This window comes from Manis javanica, chromosome 10 (genome assembly GCF_040802235.1).
Source record: "Manis javanica isolate MJ-LG chromosome 10, MJ_LKY, whole genome shotgun sequence".
In the NCBI taxonomy this organism is placed as follows: domain Eukaryota; kingdom Metazoa; phylum Chordata; class Mammalia; order Pholidota; family Manidae; genus Manis; species Manis javanica.
In genome coordinates, this window is record NC_133165.1 from 31,423,535 (window position 1) to 31,442,584 (window position 19,050).

The 19,050-nt window shown below is 42.9% G+C and overlaps 1 protein-coding gene across 5 annotated transcripts in view; it reads right to left on the reverse strand.

Annotated features, from left to right (window-relative positions):
• LOC108404671 (radial spoke head 10 homolog B) overlaps positions 1 to 18,805 on the reverse strand; it is a 45,856-nt gene extending 27,051 nt beyond the window's left edge. For 2 of the 5 annotated variants that reach the window (XM_073215081.1, XM_073215079.1), the window contains exons 1-10: positions 18,747 to 18,805; positions 17,384 to 17,719; positions 12,922 to 12,997; positions 10,720 to 10,788; positions 9,072 to 9,245; positions 7,472 to 7,557; positions 6,690 to 6,810; positions 2,009 to 2,185; positions 926 to 1,088; positions 571 to 692 (exon numbers count right to left, since the gene is read on the reverse strand). In XM_073215081.1, coding sequence (XP_073071182.1) covers positions 571 to 692; positions 926 to 1,088; positions 2,009 to 2,185; positions 6,690 to 6,810; positions 7,472 to 7,557; positions 9,072 to 9,245; positions 10,720 to 10,788; positions 12,922 to 12,997; positions 17,384 to 17,625 — 1,230 coding nt within the window. In that variant the 5' untranslated portion in view covers positions 17,626 to 17,719; positions 18,747 to 18,805. The other 3 variants (XM_073215080.1, XM_073215083.1, XM_073215082.1) reach the window with 2 other exon arrangements.
• Between the last annotated feature and the right edge of the window lie 245 nt (positions 18,806 to 19,050).

Below are 19,050 nucleotides of genomic sequence, written 5' to 3' on the forward strand. Positions count from 1 at the left end.
CCCTGCAGTTTTGAGGTGCCAATGGTTCCCTTACCACAAACAACATCAACAATAGTGTCCCCAAAGAATTATACCAGGCCCCAGGCAAAGCAGAGGCCATTACAGTGAGTGTGGCTTGGTGGCTGTCATGTGCCAGATACTAATCCAGTGAGGTCCAGGGACACAAAATTTTTCTTTTTTTCATGATTTCTAGATTTGTAATGATTTCTAAGGGTTTGAAGATATTTTGCATACCAGCATTCCATAATAATGCACAGCAGAATTAGTCCTGCAGAGTGTGCTGGCCACAGCCTTGGCTTTCAGACCAAACTGGTCTGAGGGTAACTTGACCCTTGGGGGCTCTGAGGCTCTGGGTAATTTTGAGTCCCCATCCTGGGCTTCTGTTTTCTCATAAAGCATGACCGCTCAGGGGTGCCTTCAAATTAAGTAAGATGATATATGCAAAGCATCCATCAGGCATATAAAAGACTCAGTACATGACAGCTGTCATCCACGTATTTTCCCAAGACTGTGGAGACTCTAGTAATGCTTAAGCCTAAAATATAAATTTGTAATACGAAAGGTTCTTACCTGCCTCCTTTCCTCTGGTTGGTCTTTCTCAGGGTACTTGTTTAGCAGCAAGCTCAGGTCCAGCTCAATGCTCGATCCTAATACGGAGTTACTTTCACTACCGTCATGCTTTCTGATAATTTCTAGCAAATGAAGGCAAATATAGGGGATAATTATAAAAAGCAGTGTTAATAATTTTCAGTGTTATATCAAAATGATTGTCTGCCATATCATGATATAAGAGTACTCAAAAAAAAAACTACTAAGAAAGTAGTTGCTCACAGGAAACCTGTTTTCTGAAGTTTTTGGTGTATTTTGATGAGTGGATACAAATATAGATTAATTTGCTTTCAGGGGACAGGTGAGCACTCCCTACCAGCACCGATGCAGGAAGGCCCTTGGGACCAGCTCCTGGCAGCAGATTCTGAAGACTGGTCCATGTGACTTATCGATTCAACTTCAGGATTTGGAAACTCCACTATGTGGTCACTGGAAAATGGGCCATCATATACATGCCCATTCTTGAAAGTTAATCGGCCCTACAGACAAAAAGATAATTTTTTGTAGCTTAGGAAAAATTTTCTTAGAAAAACCATTGAGAATGTACATCAATATCTTATTCAAGGATTTGGAGTTTGTTTTTAAGATACTACTTTGCCCACATATAATCAGGCTTGTAGAGTCTCATGTCACTGTGTGCATCCTCTCTCCTCCTCCTCGTTCTCTGCCTCCTGATTCTCCTCCTCTTCTCGCCCTTCTCTCCTCTGTCTGTCTGTATCTGCTCTATCACCTCTCCCAACTTTGAACACCTAGGACACAGGTCACATACGATGTGTCTTATTAAACTGTGCTAGCAACCAGCAGAGCGTCCACCACAGAATAGGGACTCTTGGTATTTGTCCAACCCAGACCAATACAGTCTGATTTAGAGGTGGGTAAATGACCAAGTTCAGCTCAGTAAAACTTAGACATTTGTGGAAAGCTTCTGGGAAAAGAGTTTCTTCTCCTACTTAGTATGTATGGCATGTGGATGTGAAGCCTGGAACCACAGCGTCCATCTTGCAGTCATGGGGGAGTGGTGGGGGCCAGCAGAGGGTGACGCTGACATGATAGGAGACATCGTGGATAGAGGGAGGAGAAACCACATCTCTGAGTTGCTGAATCAGACAACCCTGAAGCCCATTTATTCTTTATCATTTATGGAAGATTAAGCTAGATTTTCTGTTACTTGCAACCAGTACCACCCTAACATGCACATGCATACACAAAACTAATAACCTCTAAAATATATAGGAAATAGATAAGTTGGAAATTATTTTAAAATTCATATAATCATCTTAACAGTGAGTTATCCTATGCAAAATGGATAATGCACTTTATGAGATAATGACACACCTTTTACTGTATTTCAGTTCTTTATATAATTTTTAAAATGTAAACTTGACATGTCTGTACTCACCATGCCATGTTTCTTATTGAAAACCCATTCTCCCTCATACATGGCTCCACTGGCATAGTAAAACTTTCCATGGCCATGACGATATCCATTTACAAACTCTCCTATGTATTCATTTCTCAAAGGATACTGGGAAGTAGGGATTCTCTTTAGAAACCATATGTGTGTTCCAAAGCCATTCTGAAAAGAAAGCAAATGTCCATAAGAAGTGCTCAAAATATATGGAAAGCAATTGGAGGTTCCTCAAAAAACTAAAAATAGAAATACCATTTGACCCGGGAATCCCACTCCTAGGAATTTACCCAAAGAAAACAAGTTCTCAGATTCAAAAAGACCTATGCACCCCTATGTTTATCACAGCACTATTTACAATAGCCAAGATATGGAAGCAACCCAAGTGTCCATCAGTAGATGAATGGATAAAGAAGATGTGGTACATATACAAAATGGAACACTATTCAGCCATAAGAAAAAAACAAATCCTACCATTTGCAATGACATGGATGGAGCTGGAGAACATTATGCTCAGTGAAATAAGTCAGGCAGAGAAAGACAAATACCAAATGATTTCTCTAATTTGTGGAGTATAACAATGAAGCAAAACTGAAGGAACAAAACAGCAGCAGACTCAGTGACTCCAAGAATGAACTAGTGGTTACCAAAGGGGAGGGTGTGGGAGGACGGGTGGGGAGGGAGGGAGAAGGGGATTGAGGGGTATTATGATTGGTGCACATGGTTTGGGGGGATCATGGGGAAGACAGTGTAGCACAGAGAAGACAAGTAGGGACTCTGTGGCGTCTTACTATGCTGATGGACAGCAACTGCAATGGGGTATGGGGGGGACTCTAATATGGGTGAATGTAGTAACCACATTGTGTAACCTTCATAAGAGTGTATATCAATGATACCTTAATAAAAAATAAAAAATGCTCAAAATACTTCTTTTTACTTGTATCCTTTTAAAATTATGTATGGATCAGACAGAGTGACTCGCTTGAAGGGGCAAAGAACATGAACTTTGGAGTCACAAAGACTTGTGTTCAGTCCCAGCTCAGTTACTTACTAACCAGCCTTTTGACCTAAGGCAAATTATTTAAGCTTTCTGGGTTTCATCAGTAAAATGGAAATAACACATACCCTGCAGGATGGATGTAAAGACTGAAGGTAATGTATATAAGTGCCTGGCTTGATACTGATTATTTTAATTATTATTTAAAATTTTATTGTTAATGTACAGATTGATTAAAAAGAAAAAGAAAAAGGAATCCCTCCTCAATCCCACGTTCCAGAGGTAACCACTACTTGGTTTGAGAATTCATGTGAATTTTCCCCAAGCATATATATACTAAATCAACATATTATATGTATATATAACACACAAATACACGCAATTTTTTCAACAATTGGATGATTCTACATATACCATTCTGTAACTTCTGGGTATATACTGAAAATAACTGAAAGCAGGGAACAAATATCTGTGCACCCATGTTCACAGCAGCATTATTCACAAGAGCCAAAAGAAACAACCCAGGTGTCCACTGATAAATGAGTGTATAAAAAAATGTCATAGATACAATGGGATATAATTCAGCCTTAAAAAAGGAGGAAATTCTGACACCTGCTGTAAGATGGATGGACCTTGAGAACATTATGCACAGTGAAATAAGCCAGTCACAAAAGGATAGAGGCTCTGTGATTCCACTTCTGTTAAGTTCCCTGGAGTCACAGATGGTGGGCACCAGGGGCTGGAGGAGGGCGATGAGGAGTGAGTTTAATGGAGACAGAGTTCAGTTTCACAAGGTGAGAGAAGAATTCTGTGGGTGGATGGACAGTGGTGATGGATTCACACAGGGCTTAACTGTGAGCTTTGAAATGGTTAAGAGTGAATTTTCTGTGATGTGTACTTTACCACAATTAAAATTAAAAGAAAAAAAGAAAGCTGGGGTGGCTATATTCATATCAGAAAAAAACAGATGTCAGAGAAATAAATTATGAGGGTTAAAGAGGGCCATTCCATAATGATAAAACTGGTCAGCTCACCAAGATTACATAATGATCCTAAACATGTATACACCTAACAAGAGAGCTTCAAAATAAACAAAGCAAAAGCTGATTGATCTGAAAGGAGAAATGGACAAACCCACAATTATTCTTGGACACTTCAACACCCTTCTCTCAGAAATGGATAGAAAAAGTAGACAGAGAATGAGTAACAATATAGAAGATCTGACCTATCAACCAACCCGATCTAACACATTTACAGAAAACTCCACTGAATAAAAGCAGAAGTACATGGAACATTCATCAAGATAGACCATATTCGGGGCCATCAAATAAAACTCAATATGTATAAAAGAAATGCAGTTATACAAAGTACATTCTCTGACCACAGAATTAAAAAAAAGAAATCAACAATAGATATCTAGAAAATCCCAACATTTGGGATTTTATACTTAAAAATAATTTATAGGCCAAAGAGGAACTCATGGAGAAATCAGCAAATATTTTGAACAAAAATTAAAATAGCATATCAGAATTGGTGGGATACAGATAAAACAGTGCTAAGAGGAATAATTATAGTACTAAATGCTTGTATTAGAAAAAAAAGAAATGTCTCAAATCAGTAAAGCTTCCATTGTACAACTCTGGAAAAGAAAAGTAAATAAAACCCAAAGCATGCAGAAGGAAGGTAGTAATGAAGAGCAGATACCAATTAAATAAAAAAACAAAAAACATCAGAGTAAAGAAACTACAACTGGCTCTTTGACAATTTTAATTAAATTGATAACACCTCTAGCAAGACTGATGAAGAAAAAAAGAGAAAACACAAATCAATACCAGAAGAAAGAGGAGACATCACTATAGATCATATATATATTAAAAGAATAATAAGGGAACATTAGGAACAACTGTGTGCCAGTAATTTAACAATTTTTATGAAATGGGCAAATTCCTTCAATAACACAAACTTCCAAAGCCACTCAAGAAAGAGAGAGCGTGAATAGCACACTATCTACTAAAGAAGTTGATGTACAGTTAGTGTATAATTTATAGTTAATCTTCCCCCAAAGCCACGTCCAGGCCCAGAAGGCTTTCCTGGCATATTTGATTAAATGCCTAAGGGAAAAATGGTACCAATTCCATAAACTCTTCCAGAAAATTGAAAAGAACACTTAATAATTTTATAAGGCCAACATTACCAATTACTGAAACCTAACGAAGATATTATAAGGAAGGAAGGAATACTAAATATCAAGATCAGTATTCCTCAAGAAAAAGACACAAAAATTCTCAACTAAGTATTAGGAAATTGGATGGAGCAAAACATTAAAATAAAAATATTATCATAACCAAACTGGGTTTCATCCCAGGAATGTAAGGTTGGTTCAACACTGAAAATCACTGTAATTCACATCAACAGACTGGTGAAGAAAAGCCACATGATCATCTAACCAAAGACAGAAAAAGCGTTAGATAAAATTATTCATGATAAAAATTGCAAGCAAATTAAGAATTAAAGAGAGCTTCCTCAGCCTGATAAAGGGCATCCATGGAAAAACCTACAGCTAAAATCACTCTTAATGAAAGACTGAAATCTTTCCCACTAAGATCTGAAACAATGTAAGAATGTCACTCTCTCCAGTCCTATTTTCTACCACATTGGAAGCCTTAGGCAGGGCAATAGGCAGGAGAAAAAATTGGCATATAGATTAGAATTGGCAAAAGAAGATATAAAGTTCACAGTATTTACAAACAACCTGATGATCTATATTTAAAATATCCCAAAGAATATACAAAAAAGTGACTAGAACTATTATCTGAGTTTATTAGCAAGGCCCCTGATGACCAGATTATGATTCAAGATATCATCAGAATAGAGCTGGAGGGTGTTATGCTCAGTGAAGTAAGCCAGGCGGAGAAGGACAAGTGCCAAGTGATTTCACTCACCTGTGGAGCATAAGAGCAAATGAAAACTGAAGGAACAAAGCAGCAGCAGACTCACAGAACCTAAGAATGGACTAACAGTTACCAAAGGGAAAGGGACTGGGGAGGACGGGTGGGAAGGGAGGGATAAGGGGAAAAGGGGCTTTATGATTAGTACACGTAGGGTAGGGGCAGGAGCACGGGGAAGGCAGTATAGCACAGAGAATATAAGTAGTGATTCTAGAGCATCTTACTATACTGATGGACAGTGACTGTAATGGGGTATGTGGGGGGACTTGATAATGGGGGGAGTCTAGTAACCACAATGTTGCTCATGTAAGTGTATATTAATGATACCAAAATAAAAATATTTTTTAATTTTAAGGCAAAAAAAAAGATATTTTCAGAAAATCCTAGCTATATAAACTATATAAAAATTAACCCTATAAAGCTTTTCTTATCTGTGCAGGAAATACATAGCTTCTAAAGGTAAATAATAGTCTCAGTCCATTACAGGAGCCGTGGATCTGCCAATGTGAGGACCCAGCTTGTGTGTGAGACCTTTAGAGAAAACTAAATAATAAAATAGCACTAAAAAGGGGGCAGTTTTGACTAGTAAATCATAATTTGAATTTCTAGATTTAGCAGAGCTTGATTTCAGACTACCATACAATATCACACCAAATAATAAATGTGCAGAGGATCAGCAGAGTGCCTGCCTCTGGGTATATTCTGCTAAAACCAGCAAGCATAGTACCTGGACCCCCTTCACCCACTGACCAGTGTACTCTTCATTAGTTGTCAGCCATCTCATCCTGCCTTCCCCATGGCGCATATTGTTTTCCCACTGACCTTCATATATATTTCCGGATTTGTAACTAGGATGAAAAAAAGGGAAAAAAATCAGTTATCTCATATATAGCATTTACCTTTAAGGCTTTCTTTTAAACTTTTTCTTTACACCTCTGAAGACATCCAGCCCTTGTGCCTAGTCTTCCCTATATTTAAATTCAGTGGATAGTCATGTGGTCAGTAAAATGAATCGTCTTAGGGGTAGACTAAGTCACTTCATTAAACCTTCTGACCATTTAATAAGGTGACACAGTGGGTGAAAGCAGGGCTTTAAATCTTTTCAAAATAACTCCCTATAGTATTATGATCTTAGTATTTTGCCCCCAAATGTCTTAATAGTTAAAATACTGACTACCAGCTCAGTCTAAAAATCAAGCAAATTTGTCAACATTCTTCAGAAAATATGCAACTAACAGTAAAGATCTAGGATTCACATAGAGGATGAAGAAAAGCAGTTTTGTACATAAAGTAAATTAGTACAATTAGACATCATGTAACATGGTATTTTTCTAAATTTCCATTACTAGGGAGACAATATTGGGGTTAATTTAAATATTCCACCCTGCTTATATAGAAATTGTGTCTTCCATGATTTCTGTACCTTATCTTTACATAGCCCAAGTGCAATGATCTGGGCCTGAACACGCCTCTCGCCCACGCCCCGGGCGTGGTAGTGGTGGTACCTACCATCTGATGCCCCATCCCTTCCTGATGTTGTACACCCAGTCTCCCTCGTACCAAGAGGTGCCCTCTTGATTGTAATAAATGGAGCCCTAAAACAAATAATAGCATTTAAAAAAATCAAACTTTAGAAAGATAAAAGTTCATGAATTTAAGGAGTCTAAACTATGCTGGAGTCAATGCCATACTTAGGTCAGACATATAATACGTGTTACATTCTGTTCTGCCATGAAGAAAACGGTAAAGTATCCACAAGGGAGAATGCGATAATATCACACGTCATTTACTCCTTAAAACGAGGTGCCACATCAAGGCACAGAAGGGCCCCGCCCGCTGTATTCCGCAGCTTCGTTACATCCGGTAACTGTGAACCAAGGAAGTACCTAAGAAATCCTGTTTCCTTATCACCTAAAGTGAAGAGTGGCACCTTCCATATAGCTGAAGGTCACTCTATGCTTGAAAACCATTTTATCTTATCCCTTTTGTCATCTTATTTTACTGCCCTGAATATAAGTGAACACAGCATAGCCTTTTTGATGGCTCCTCTCCAGGAGTGGCCCCAGCCATGTGCAAGTCCTTGGGACTATGCGGAGTGGCCGCAAACTGCTTTTCACTGGCTCATCTCTGCATGCACGCACGAGACTGTGTGATTTTTCTATCTTCTTTCTCCTCATCAAACTAACTTGTTCCTTCTCCCACCATCCAGATGCCTCTGTCTCAGAGACCCCAACCCTCCAATGTATGACCTGATCTGCTCTGAGCTTAGAAAATAAAAAAAGGAACACAACAGGACAGTCTAAATCTGAGTAAAATGATTATAATGGTAGACTTTTCTTATGACATTTTCTAAAAACATTGCTAGAATATTTATCATTCTATACAAAAGCAAAACATAGGACGAAAAGCAGCAACCTGGCTTACAAGTTATTATAAGCTACACTGCCAGTGAGAATGAGAAATGGTGCAGCCAGTGTGGACCATTTGGTCCATCCTCAGAGTGTTGACCGTCGAGTTACTCCATGACCCAGCAATTCCATGCCTGGGTATATAGAATTGAAAGCAAGTATTCAGGTACATCTTTGCATACAGATTCGTAGCAGTGCAATTCACAGTAGCCAAAAGATGCAAACAGCCAAATGTCCATCATCAGATGAATGGATAAACAAAATGTGGTCCATCCACATGGCAGAAAATTACTCAGCCATGAAAAGGAATGAAGTACCTACAACATGGATGAACCTCAAAAAACATGGTGCTCAGTGAAAGAAGCCAGACACAAAAGGTCACATGTTCCATTTATATGAAACATCCAAAATAGGCAAACCCACAGAAACAGGACTGGAGAGGCGGAGAGGTGGGGAGTAACCAGCTAATGGGTACAGGGTTATTTTGTGGGAATGGAAATGTTCTGGGAGTAGACAGAGGTGGTGGTCATGACACTGTGAAGGGACTAAATGCCACAGACCTGGTCACTGTGAATGGTTAATTTCATGTGATGGCAACTTCACCTCAATAAACAAGTGAGGATGCTCTTAACAGCCGCCCCCCGCCCTCCATGGCAGCACGTCCTGGCCACCCATGGGAGTCACACAGCTGTCTCACCCACCTTCCCATGTCTCCTGCCATGGCACCAGTGCCCAACGTAGGACACGGGCTGCGTGCTGCACTTGAATGTGCCGAATCCATTCCTTATGCCGCTCACCACTTCTCCCTCATAGGTGCTGCCGTCTGGCCATGTGTACACGCCGTGGCTCATGGGAATGTTCTTCACAAAGTCTCCCTGAGGCAAATGGCCAGAGAGTGACAGGCAGAAGGCAGTGGAGAGACCCTGATTGTGCGCTGGGGGCATGCCCTAGACCACTGAAGCCATTCCTGTCTCTCCTCCATGGAAACAGCTAGCTATCCCCCAGCTCCCACCCCCAACCTTCCCTACATATCCCACCCTCTCTTCCCTGGTCCTCCATTGGGCAGAAGCCCAGGCAGAATAAAATATCTGGAAGCTTGTGTAGACTAAGCCCCAAGAAGCAAGCAGGTGCCATGGCAGTGGCAGCTTCCAATCCTGGCCTTGGGAATTTCAGATTATTGGAACCCACGTGGAAGGAGGCCAAGTCTCTGGGTCCCAGTGTCCCCTCCAGGGGACTCTGAGGATTAGCCAGGCCAGTGATCACTCGTGGAAACCTTCCTTCTCCCTATGATTCTTCAGAATACTCTGTGACATGTCAGCCCACCACCTGCCCAGTGGATGCCTCTCAGAGTCCACTCTGCTTGGGGCCAGGATGCTGGCTGGGTGGTGGGCATTTCCACGTGGCCAAGCCTGGTTCTCTCCCAGGAGGGCAGCACAGCCTGGCTGGATCACTGGCCGGATTCCACAAGGCCAGCTGACCTCCCTGAAGATGCTTCTGTGAGAGCCCGAACCTGCCCGTAAACTCTCTTGCTAGCCTGGTGTCGGGGGTGTGTGCCTAGGAGAATGCCACACACCCCCTAGAAGCTTCTAAAGACAAGGAACTAAAGTCACAGGCTAGAAGGCAGGGTGTTTCGGGGTGTGGGAGCTTCCTGAGCAGTCTGGCCTGAAGCCACTGCTGGAACCCAACCTTGGGCTCCCTTGCACCTCTGCAGCCCAGCTCCCACTGTCCAGCTTCAAGGCACCCAACTGCCCAAATGGGCTTCTGTTTCCCATACCTGACTGTTATGTGAATATGTGCATTGGTTTAAATATATTCTTCATTCCCTCTTGTCAATGAACACCATCGGTCAGCAGCTGTGCACTCGAGCTTTTTGGAACAGCATTTCAGGCACTCACCCTGTGAGCGGGGCTGCCACGCTGCCCTCTCTGCAGAGTGGGTGGGTTCTAGCAATTAGTTTAAAAATACACACTCCTCTCAACCCAGCAAGATGGGTTAACTGAACTCACATGATGGAATACAAGCAGCCAGTGAAAATAGTTAGGTCCAGATGAATGGATATGGTTTGATCTCTCAAAAATAAAGGTACAGAAGAGTGTGTAATAAACCATTTGTGTTCGTGACAAGGAGGTCAGAGATCACATGGAACCCTCTCAAACACACAGATGGAACTGCAGCAGTCACCAGGGACCGTGCAGGCATGAGCTGCCTTTCCCCTCTGTTCTTTGGGTCTATGGATTTTTTTAACCTATGTGCCGAATTACTTTTATGAAAGGAGTATGTTTAATTGTGGGAACCCGACCGTAAATCTCACATGTACGGCTTAGAACTATAACACATCTTATGCTTTACCTCATACTTCAATCCGTCGGCCCAAATATAAGTCCCTTGTCCATGCATGAGTCCTTCTGAAAACATACCCTTTGAAACAGAACAACAAACTCTTAGGACCAGCTGTGGATTTTACAAACCCCTACCACAGTTTCAGTTCTTAGAATGAGCCCCGGCCCCCTTCATCTGCATGAATATGCTTATCTTTGCAGCAGGGCCCTCCATGGAGATGGCACCACATTGGTGTCCACCCTGTTCTAGGAAGGATGGGGTGGGGCACAGTTGTCAAAAAAAATCCAATTCCCTAACACTTACACAGGCAATCCTGTGCAGTTGTTAAACATGAGCTATGAATTCATACTGTCTTCCTCTCCTAATTAAGCTACTGGAAAATTCTATAGTTCAAAAGAATTCCGAGACTTTGTTTTGTATTTCAAAGTTAAAGGACTTTTAAAAATGATTTAAACTAGATAGACCTGATTAAAACCATTATCTAGTTATCAGAAATTACTCCACTTGTAAACTTCACACTTTACCTTACTGGGAATTACAGATGCACATGTGTGTGTGTACACTGACATATACGTATATGTGTACACTATAGTTTCAGTATAATTCATTATGTGTAGAGTGCTTATTGTTAAAGTATGGGAATTAGTCACTAAAAATGTAACACACCTGGATGTCCAAGTGCTGTCAGAGAAAACAAGGAGAAGATTACACCCATTTTCTCCTTAGAGCACCTCACTAGAGGCCAGGTGGGTGGAGGAGAGAACCAGGACTCCACGTACACAGCACCCTGACTCAGTGGTTCTCAGACTCTCTGTTCAGTCACCCGTGGGCTGTGAAAACACAGATGCTGGGCCCACCGCAGAGATTCTGATTCATCAGCAGGTCTGGGCTGGGGCCCAAGAATTTGCATCCAAAAAAAATTCCTAAGTGATACAGACACTGCTGGTGCCCAGAGCCACCCCGTGAAGCCACTGCCCTAACTTCACCAGCAGGATGACACATCCTATTACCAGTCCGGGTCAGCCTGGGCTCACGGGGTTGGAGCTGGCACTCAGGGAAACAGGCAGCCTGCGATCTTCCAAGCTGTGACTCCTGTTTGTGTTACGGGATTAATTATGGTGCCAACCATCAGCATGTTCAGCCTTCGGGGTAGTAAGAGCCACAATCACATCCTCAGCAAGCCGGGAGGGGTTCGTTCTGGGCAGCCGAGCATGCACGGGGCATTGTTTTGAACTGTAAGCCTACTAGTGCTGCACACAGCACACGGAGAGGATTCTACTCACGATGATGGAACGGCTTAAATGCCAAAAAGGCCAGGTGGGACAAATCTTAATGCCTACTATTCAGCAATAATAAAAGAGCATTTTTAAAGAGTTGTTATGACACAGGAAATAAACATGCTGTAGGTTAAGGGGGAAAAAAGTCAGGGCACTAAAACTCAGGCCTATGACCCCAACCACAGAATTGGGTCTCCTACAGTAAGCACGTACATCTTTGCTAATCTGAATGTGTGCCTTCATTGTGTGGAATTATTAATAACGGCAAAAACTGAAAACACCCCAAGAGTAACACCTGTGGCATAGTTATGATAGCAAATGAGAACACTATGCAATAGTTAAATAGTAATTAAGGAGGCAGGGAAGATGAGAAGTTCTGGAGATGCATGGTGGTGATGGTTGTACTTAAGGAATGTGCTTACTGCCTCTGGACTGTACACTTACAAATGGGTAAAATGGTAAGTCTATTCTGATATATTTTCCCACATACAAAAATTTTAAGTTATGCAAATCATGCAACAATACAGAGAAGGATTCATAAGTGGGAAAAGAGTCGAGATGTCATCTACAAAACGCATTTGCCCAGGTAAGAACACTGGCCCGACCATTAAAGGCATGAAAGGGGCACAGCAAACTGAAAAGTTAAAGCAAAGGGATGGTGGTGCTGGGATTCCACGCTTATTTACTTAAGTCACCTTAATATTGTTTGTACAATAAATAAAAAATCAGGAAAAGAAGACAATCTAAAGTGACTACCTCAGTTGTACTGAGCCATGCTTTTATCTTAAAATATGTTATCAGGGTTCAAAATAACATCAGCACTAAGTATTTCCAGTTTCCTTTGAAGAAATCAGTGGACTTCTCTGAAGATGCAAATCTAAAACCATCACCTGACACCTCTTCTCCCGGCCCATTCCCAAAATGTGTGACTCACATGGTAGGTACAACCGCCTTGAAAGACTGCAAAGCCTTCTCCCTCATAGAGTCCATGGACTTTTTCCCCTTCGTAGCTACAATGAAATAAAGCTCAAGGCAATGAATGATGTAAGCAAACCTAAGTGACAGCGGGTTAAAGTACATAATAAACATCAGGGAAGAAGTACAGGTAATATCTCACATTCATTTCACCCAACAAACATTCCCCAAGGGCCACTGTGTTCCTGTCCCCTTCTAAGCACTGAGACTAGAGCTGTGACAAGTCCAGAAAGTTTCTGCCCATGGGAGACTACAGTTTTTTTTGAGGAGACAGAAGATAAACAGGAATCAAACGAACAAGATGATTCCAAGTCATGTTCCACTTCTGTGGGAGAAACCATCGGGGATGTGACAGAGTAAGGAGGGGGCAGCTACTACACACAGCATACAGGCACCCAGGGGAGAGGCCTTTCTGAGTACAAGAGCTGTACTGAGACCTGCCAGACATGAAGCAGCCACAGGAGGATCGCTGGGAACAGGATCCCGGGAAGATGGAACAGCACACGCAAAGACCCTGAGACAGGAGAGAGCCTGGAATCTCAAGTTCAGCAAACAGAAAGGAGAGTGGCACAGCCAGAGCCTGTAGTCAGGGGGACCCTGAGACAGGCTGGGTACGGTGGGTCATGATAGAGATAAAACCCAAAGCTCTAGGAGGAATCATGAGAGGGTTGTAAGCTGAGCTGGACAAAAATCAGAGTCATGTCTTAAAAAGATCACTCCTGCTGCTGAGTGGAGGAGGAGATCACAGGGTGAACTGACGACTGGAGGGAGCAGTGGAAGGGGAAAGAAATGGAAGGTTACAGTGTGTTCTGGACAGTTTCTGTCTGGGGTGATGAGAAAGTTCTGGAAACAGAGGTGAGGGTTGCACATGGTGAGTATAATTAATGCCACTGTACACTTAAAATAGTTAAAATAGTAAATTTTGTGTATTTTACTATAATTTTTTTTGAGGTACCAAAGTTATTTTTTTTTATTATTTTTTGAGAGGGCATCTCTCATATTTATTGATCAAATGGTTGTTAACAACAATAAAATTATGTATAGGGGGGTCAATGCTCAATGCACAATCATTAATCAACCCCAAGCCTAATTCTCATCAGTCTCCAATCTTCTGAAGCATAACGAACAAGTTCTTACATGGTGAACGAATTCTTACATAGTGAATAAGTTCTTACATGGTGAACAGTACAAGGGCATTCATCACAGAAACTTTTGGTTTTGATCACGCATTATGAACTATAAACAATCAGGTCAAATATGAATATTCGTTTGATTTTTTATACTTGATTTATATGTGGATCCCACATTTCTCCCTTTATTATTATTATTTTTATTTTTAATAAAATGCTGAAGTGGTAGGTAGATGCAAGATAAAGGTAGAAAAAATAGTTTAGTGCTGTGAGAGGGCAAATGTAGATGATCAGGTGTGTGCCTATGGACTAAGTATTAATCCAAGCTAGATAAGGGCAGCAAAACATCCACGGATGCAGAAGATTTCTCTCAAAACAGGGGGGGTGAGGTTCTGAGCCTCACCTCTGCTGATCCCCAATTTCTCACCTGATGGCCCCCCCTGCGACTGTGCCTGTCTTAGGTTGTTCCTCCCTTGAGGAATCTTACCCGTCTACGGATAACCAGTCATCTTCCGGGGCCATACAGGGAGATGTATTTTACTATAATTTTTACAAAGATATATTCTGGACATGGGGTCAGCAGGGCTCACTGAGAAGCTGGCCTTGGGGGAGCGAGGTACCGAGAATGGTGCCCAGAATCTGAGTTCAGAGCCAAATGGATAACATGTGAGTCACCACCTGGCTCGTCCCTCTCTGGCTCTGAGGCAAGTGAGGTAAAAACAAATGAGCTGGTGACAGCCAGGACCACATGGGCTTAGCCCAAAAGTCAAGGAAGATCCAGTAGCAGAAAACCTATAAACATGATTCATTATACCAGCAAATCGTATGTTTATACCAAGATGCCAGAAAGGTATTTGGTAAAATTCAGCAATCATTTCTTTAAAAATTCTAAGTGATATTGTAATATGAGGAAACTACCACACCTAACAGGCTATTTATTAAAAAAAAATAGCATGTAAGCCTTTTAAGGGTGAAATACTGAGCCAATTCCATTAAATCAGGACCATGAATGGGGTGCCTACTTCCCCACCAATCATTCAATACTGTTTCAGAGTCCTCGTTAATATAAAAAGTCAAGAAACTTAAGTCATTGGCATAAATGTTGAAAAGAAGAGATAGGACATTATTTTAATTTGAAGATTATATGATTATTTACCTATAAAACCCAAAAGGTGTTATTTCAATCAATGAGAGATTGTGGTAACCCCTGGGAGGGGCAGGAGGTGACACTGGAATGTGGTGGAGGGATGTGATTAGCTCTTCTTTAAGGTATCTTTGCATTATTTCATTTATCACAAGCATGTGATACTTTAGTAATTAAAAACAATGAATAAAGAAAACAAAAAGGGTTTTTAAGAGAATTCTTAATAGCTCCATTCAGTGGCATCACCTCTTCCTGCCAACTAGACATGCATACACATCTCTAGGGACTGATGGCCTGGCTCCTGTCCCCTCAGCACCAGGACAGCAATGCCTCTGGGTCACCTGTCAAGGTAATTGCTGGCCCCACCTTCCCTGAATGAATCCAGGGCACATTGCTGACACTGTGCCCTGAGCTAAACTCAGCACAATGTTGGACATAATTACACGCTGCCTACACAGACCATATTTCATCCTTTTTAATATCCTTCCATAGGGCTCAACCCAGAGCTGGCACCCAGCTCATTAATAAAAAGCTACTGATATCATTCAAACTATAAATCTTGACTGAGCCCCTAAAAGGCCTGAGGTCTGTTGTTAGATATCCTGGGAGTATATCTGCTCTCAAGGAATTATCAGCCTGGTAGAGAACTTGAGACTTACAAATTACAGGAACTCATACATAATATGTACATAATACAAAGTAAGAAACACTGTGTATATAGTAATACTAATAAAGTGATTAGTAGGAGAGTTTTGAGAAAAGTTATTCCTGTTGGGAAGAATTAATGGAACAGGTTGGACTTTGAAGAGTAGGTGGGATTTGGTCATTGGCAAAGGAGGGACAGACACTCCAGGAGGGCAATCTCTGTAAGCAAAGGAAGAGACAAATGGGACTGTAGCTGAGCTCTTGGGTTTGGGAACTGCCAGAGCATCAGGCAGTTGTTTTATTCTACAGACAATGTTTGTGAGAAACTAAATGTTTTTAAGAGGAGCATGGTAGCCAGCCTCGCAGCAGCTCCCACCAGTTCTCACCTCCAGGTGTGGGCGCCCCTGTGGAATCCCCTCTCACACCAGCGGGGCTGACCTGTGTGACCACCAGGATGTTGTCGAAATGACAGAGGGTGATGTCCAAGGCTAGGTCACGGAAGACACTGTGGCTCCTGCCCTTGCCCTCTCTTGGATTACTCTCGGGAAGCCAGCTGCCATGTCATGAGGACAGTCAAGCAGCCTGTGGAGAGTCCATGGGTTGAGGAACTGAGGCCTCCTGCCCACAGCCATGCCAGTGAGCTGCTTGGAAAACAGGGTGTGCAGCCACCAAGCCTTCAGAGGATGGTGGCCATGACTGACATCTGGACTGAACTTCATGAGAATCTATTATCATCTAGCTAAGCTGCCCCCATGGATTGTGAAATAATATTACTGTTTTAATTGTCATGTTTTGGGGTGATTTGTTAGATACTGAATACAGGAAGTCATGTAAATAGAGCCACACATCAGGAAGGCAGATCCTGAAGGAGGCCTGGGGAGAACTAGAGTCAGGACCTTTGGGGAGCGAGCACCACAGCCCGGTGAGGAGGCAGTGAAGCAGCAGCCATGCAGAGGAAGGACTGCTGTGAGCGGCACGAGGGAAAAACCATGAAAGGTGCGGGAGAGGAGGAGGGTAGTTCTAGTTCAGGCCTGGAAATTTAGGACAAGGGTGGTGCCCTTACAGAAACAGGGACCAGTGGAGAAGTTGATGGCTGGGAGAGAAAAAGCGTCATACAGAGGAACCTTCTCAGGCGTGTGTTCTCATTCATTTTCCCCAAGTAAAAATGTGAGGCTCAGAAAGGTACAGTGATGGGACTGATGGTCAGAGTGCTAAAACTTAAATCCAGACCTTATTTCAATCCTGCAGTCTCTGCTTTTAGACACTGGGAGTTTGAAATCCACGGGACAATGTCCAGCAGGGAGCTAAAACTTTGAACCTAAACCCCAAGAAGAGAGAGTACTGCTAAAGACATACATCTTTACAGCCATCTGCGCGGGTGGGAGGTAACGATTAGAGCTTGCTGAGAGACAGAAGGGTCGGGGCACAGGCTGGAGGCACAGAGAACAGACAGCAGAAAGTGGCAGAAAGGGAGCAGGGGAGGCGCAGCCCACTGAAATCACCTTTCAACTATGAGCTTGGTCAGAACGGGCTCTTCATATTGAGTGGCACCTTCACCCTGATGGTGGTTTTGGGACTCCTTTTTGGATTCTGCTCCACTGAGCTGCATTCCCAGCCGGACAGCACCTTCTTGCCTGGTGGCATCCCCGTCTTGTTTGGAGAACTCTGGATAATCCGAGAGTGCGGAGGGAGAGCGGGCAGGCTTGTCCCCCTTTCTGTCCAGTCTTTTCTTTTCTTTCACCATTGCCTTTAGAAGGCCTGAAGTGCACGTGATACGTGTGTGTCAAGTGGCCTCTTTGGTTGACAGCTCTCTGTTTCAAAGCACAGATGAGTATTATCTGAAAAATAAAATTATCTCTATTTCACGTGCAGTTAAAATTTCAGCTTTACAAACCAGTGTCATTATCACTCTCCTAAAGCCTAAAAAATTAATTATAAGTCTCAGATAACCCGTTTATAAAAATAACACAACCCCAAGATTGCTGTAGTGGTTTGTAAAATTTCTTAAATTGGCCGTCTATCATTTCTTTTCAGATAGTGTTCCAGTAAGCAGGGTTACCCTATACATTAAAAAGGCTACTTAACCTCCAATGTCTTATGTGCTGCCAATTCCTACTGTAAAAGGCCACTTTTTAATGTCAGCATGCCAAAGTGCTCGAGAGCTAGGCCCCGGCTACCGCCCTGCCCCCGCCAGCAGCTCTTGGGCAAAGCTACTTTGCCTCCTGCTCCAGATAATCAAATAGTCTCTTTGTAAGGATGGAATGAGATGACACACAGAAAATCCCTGAAGTATGGGATAAGCACACAACCATTTATGTCACCACCCTGTTTTCAGACTTGAAATTGTTAGCTGTCTACTTTCTGTGCCAGACAAGAATCGGCGTGCTAATCACTGCGCAGGGGCGCAGAGCTAAGGTTCCAAAACCATGGCTTCCGTGGCCCTGCAACACGACCACTTCGAGGGCATCCAGGTGCACCAAGCAAGACACACAGGGGAGTTCTGGTGTGCAAGGCAAGCTGTGGGTCCTGCTCATGGACACCCATGCGCCCTCCTCTGTCTGAATGGCATCCTTTGGACACCCACCTCTAGGCTCTGCTCTCACCAACGTTGTCCTGCTTCTCTCTTCCTTCAAAACCCCATTACTTTCAGCTTCCCCTCCCCATTGCTGTCCCGTCGGCGAAGCAAGTGGCTGGGGCCTCCAATTAGGCTCTCTGTCCTCTATCTTAACTACAAATCAGGCAGACTGCGTTCCCCAGGGCGCTTCCCATCCTGAAGCCGAGTTGCGACTGCTTCTCTCGTTAGGAGCGCGCGCTCCGGGCCCGTGGTGCCCGCCCTTCCTGGGGCCCCCCTGACCCGTCGCGCACCTGCCAGCCCCGCTGGGCTCTCACCGGGCTGGAGACTGTGGCGTGGTACTGGGAGGCACGCCCCGGACGCCGTCTCCGGGCAACGGCGGGCCCCGCCCCGCCCCGCTCTTAAAGGGGCCGCGGAGCATCAGTGCACTGGCCTTAGTCCAGGTCAGGTGGAAATCTGGAGCTGGAAGCACCCGACCTGAGTTTTCCCAGGTCTGCTAATAGCCGCTGGCCTCTCAGCCCTTATCTCCACCTAACACAGGAATAATTCAGGTGTTAGCTTTCCATAGCTGCTGTAAACAAATTACCCCAAATTTAA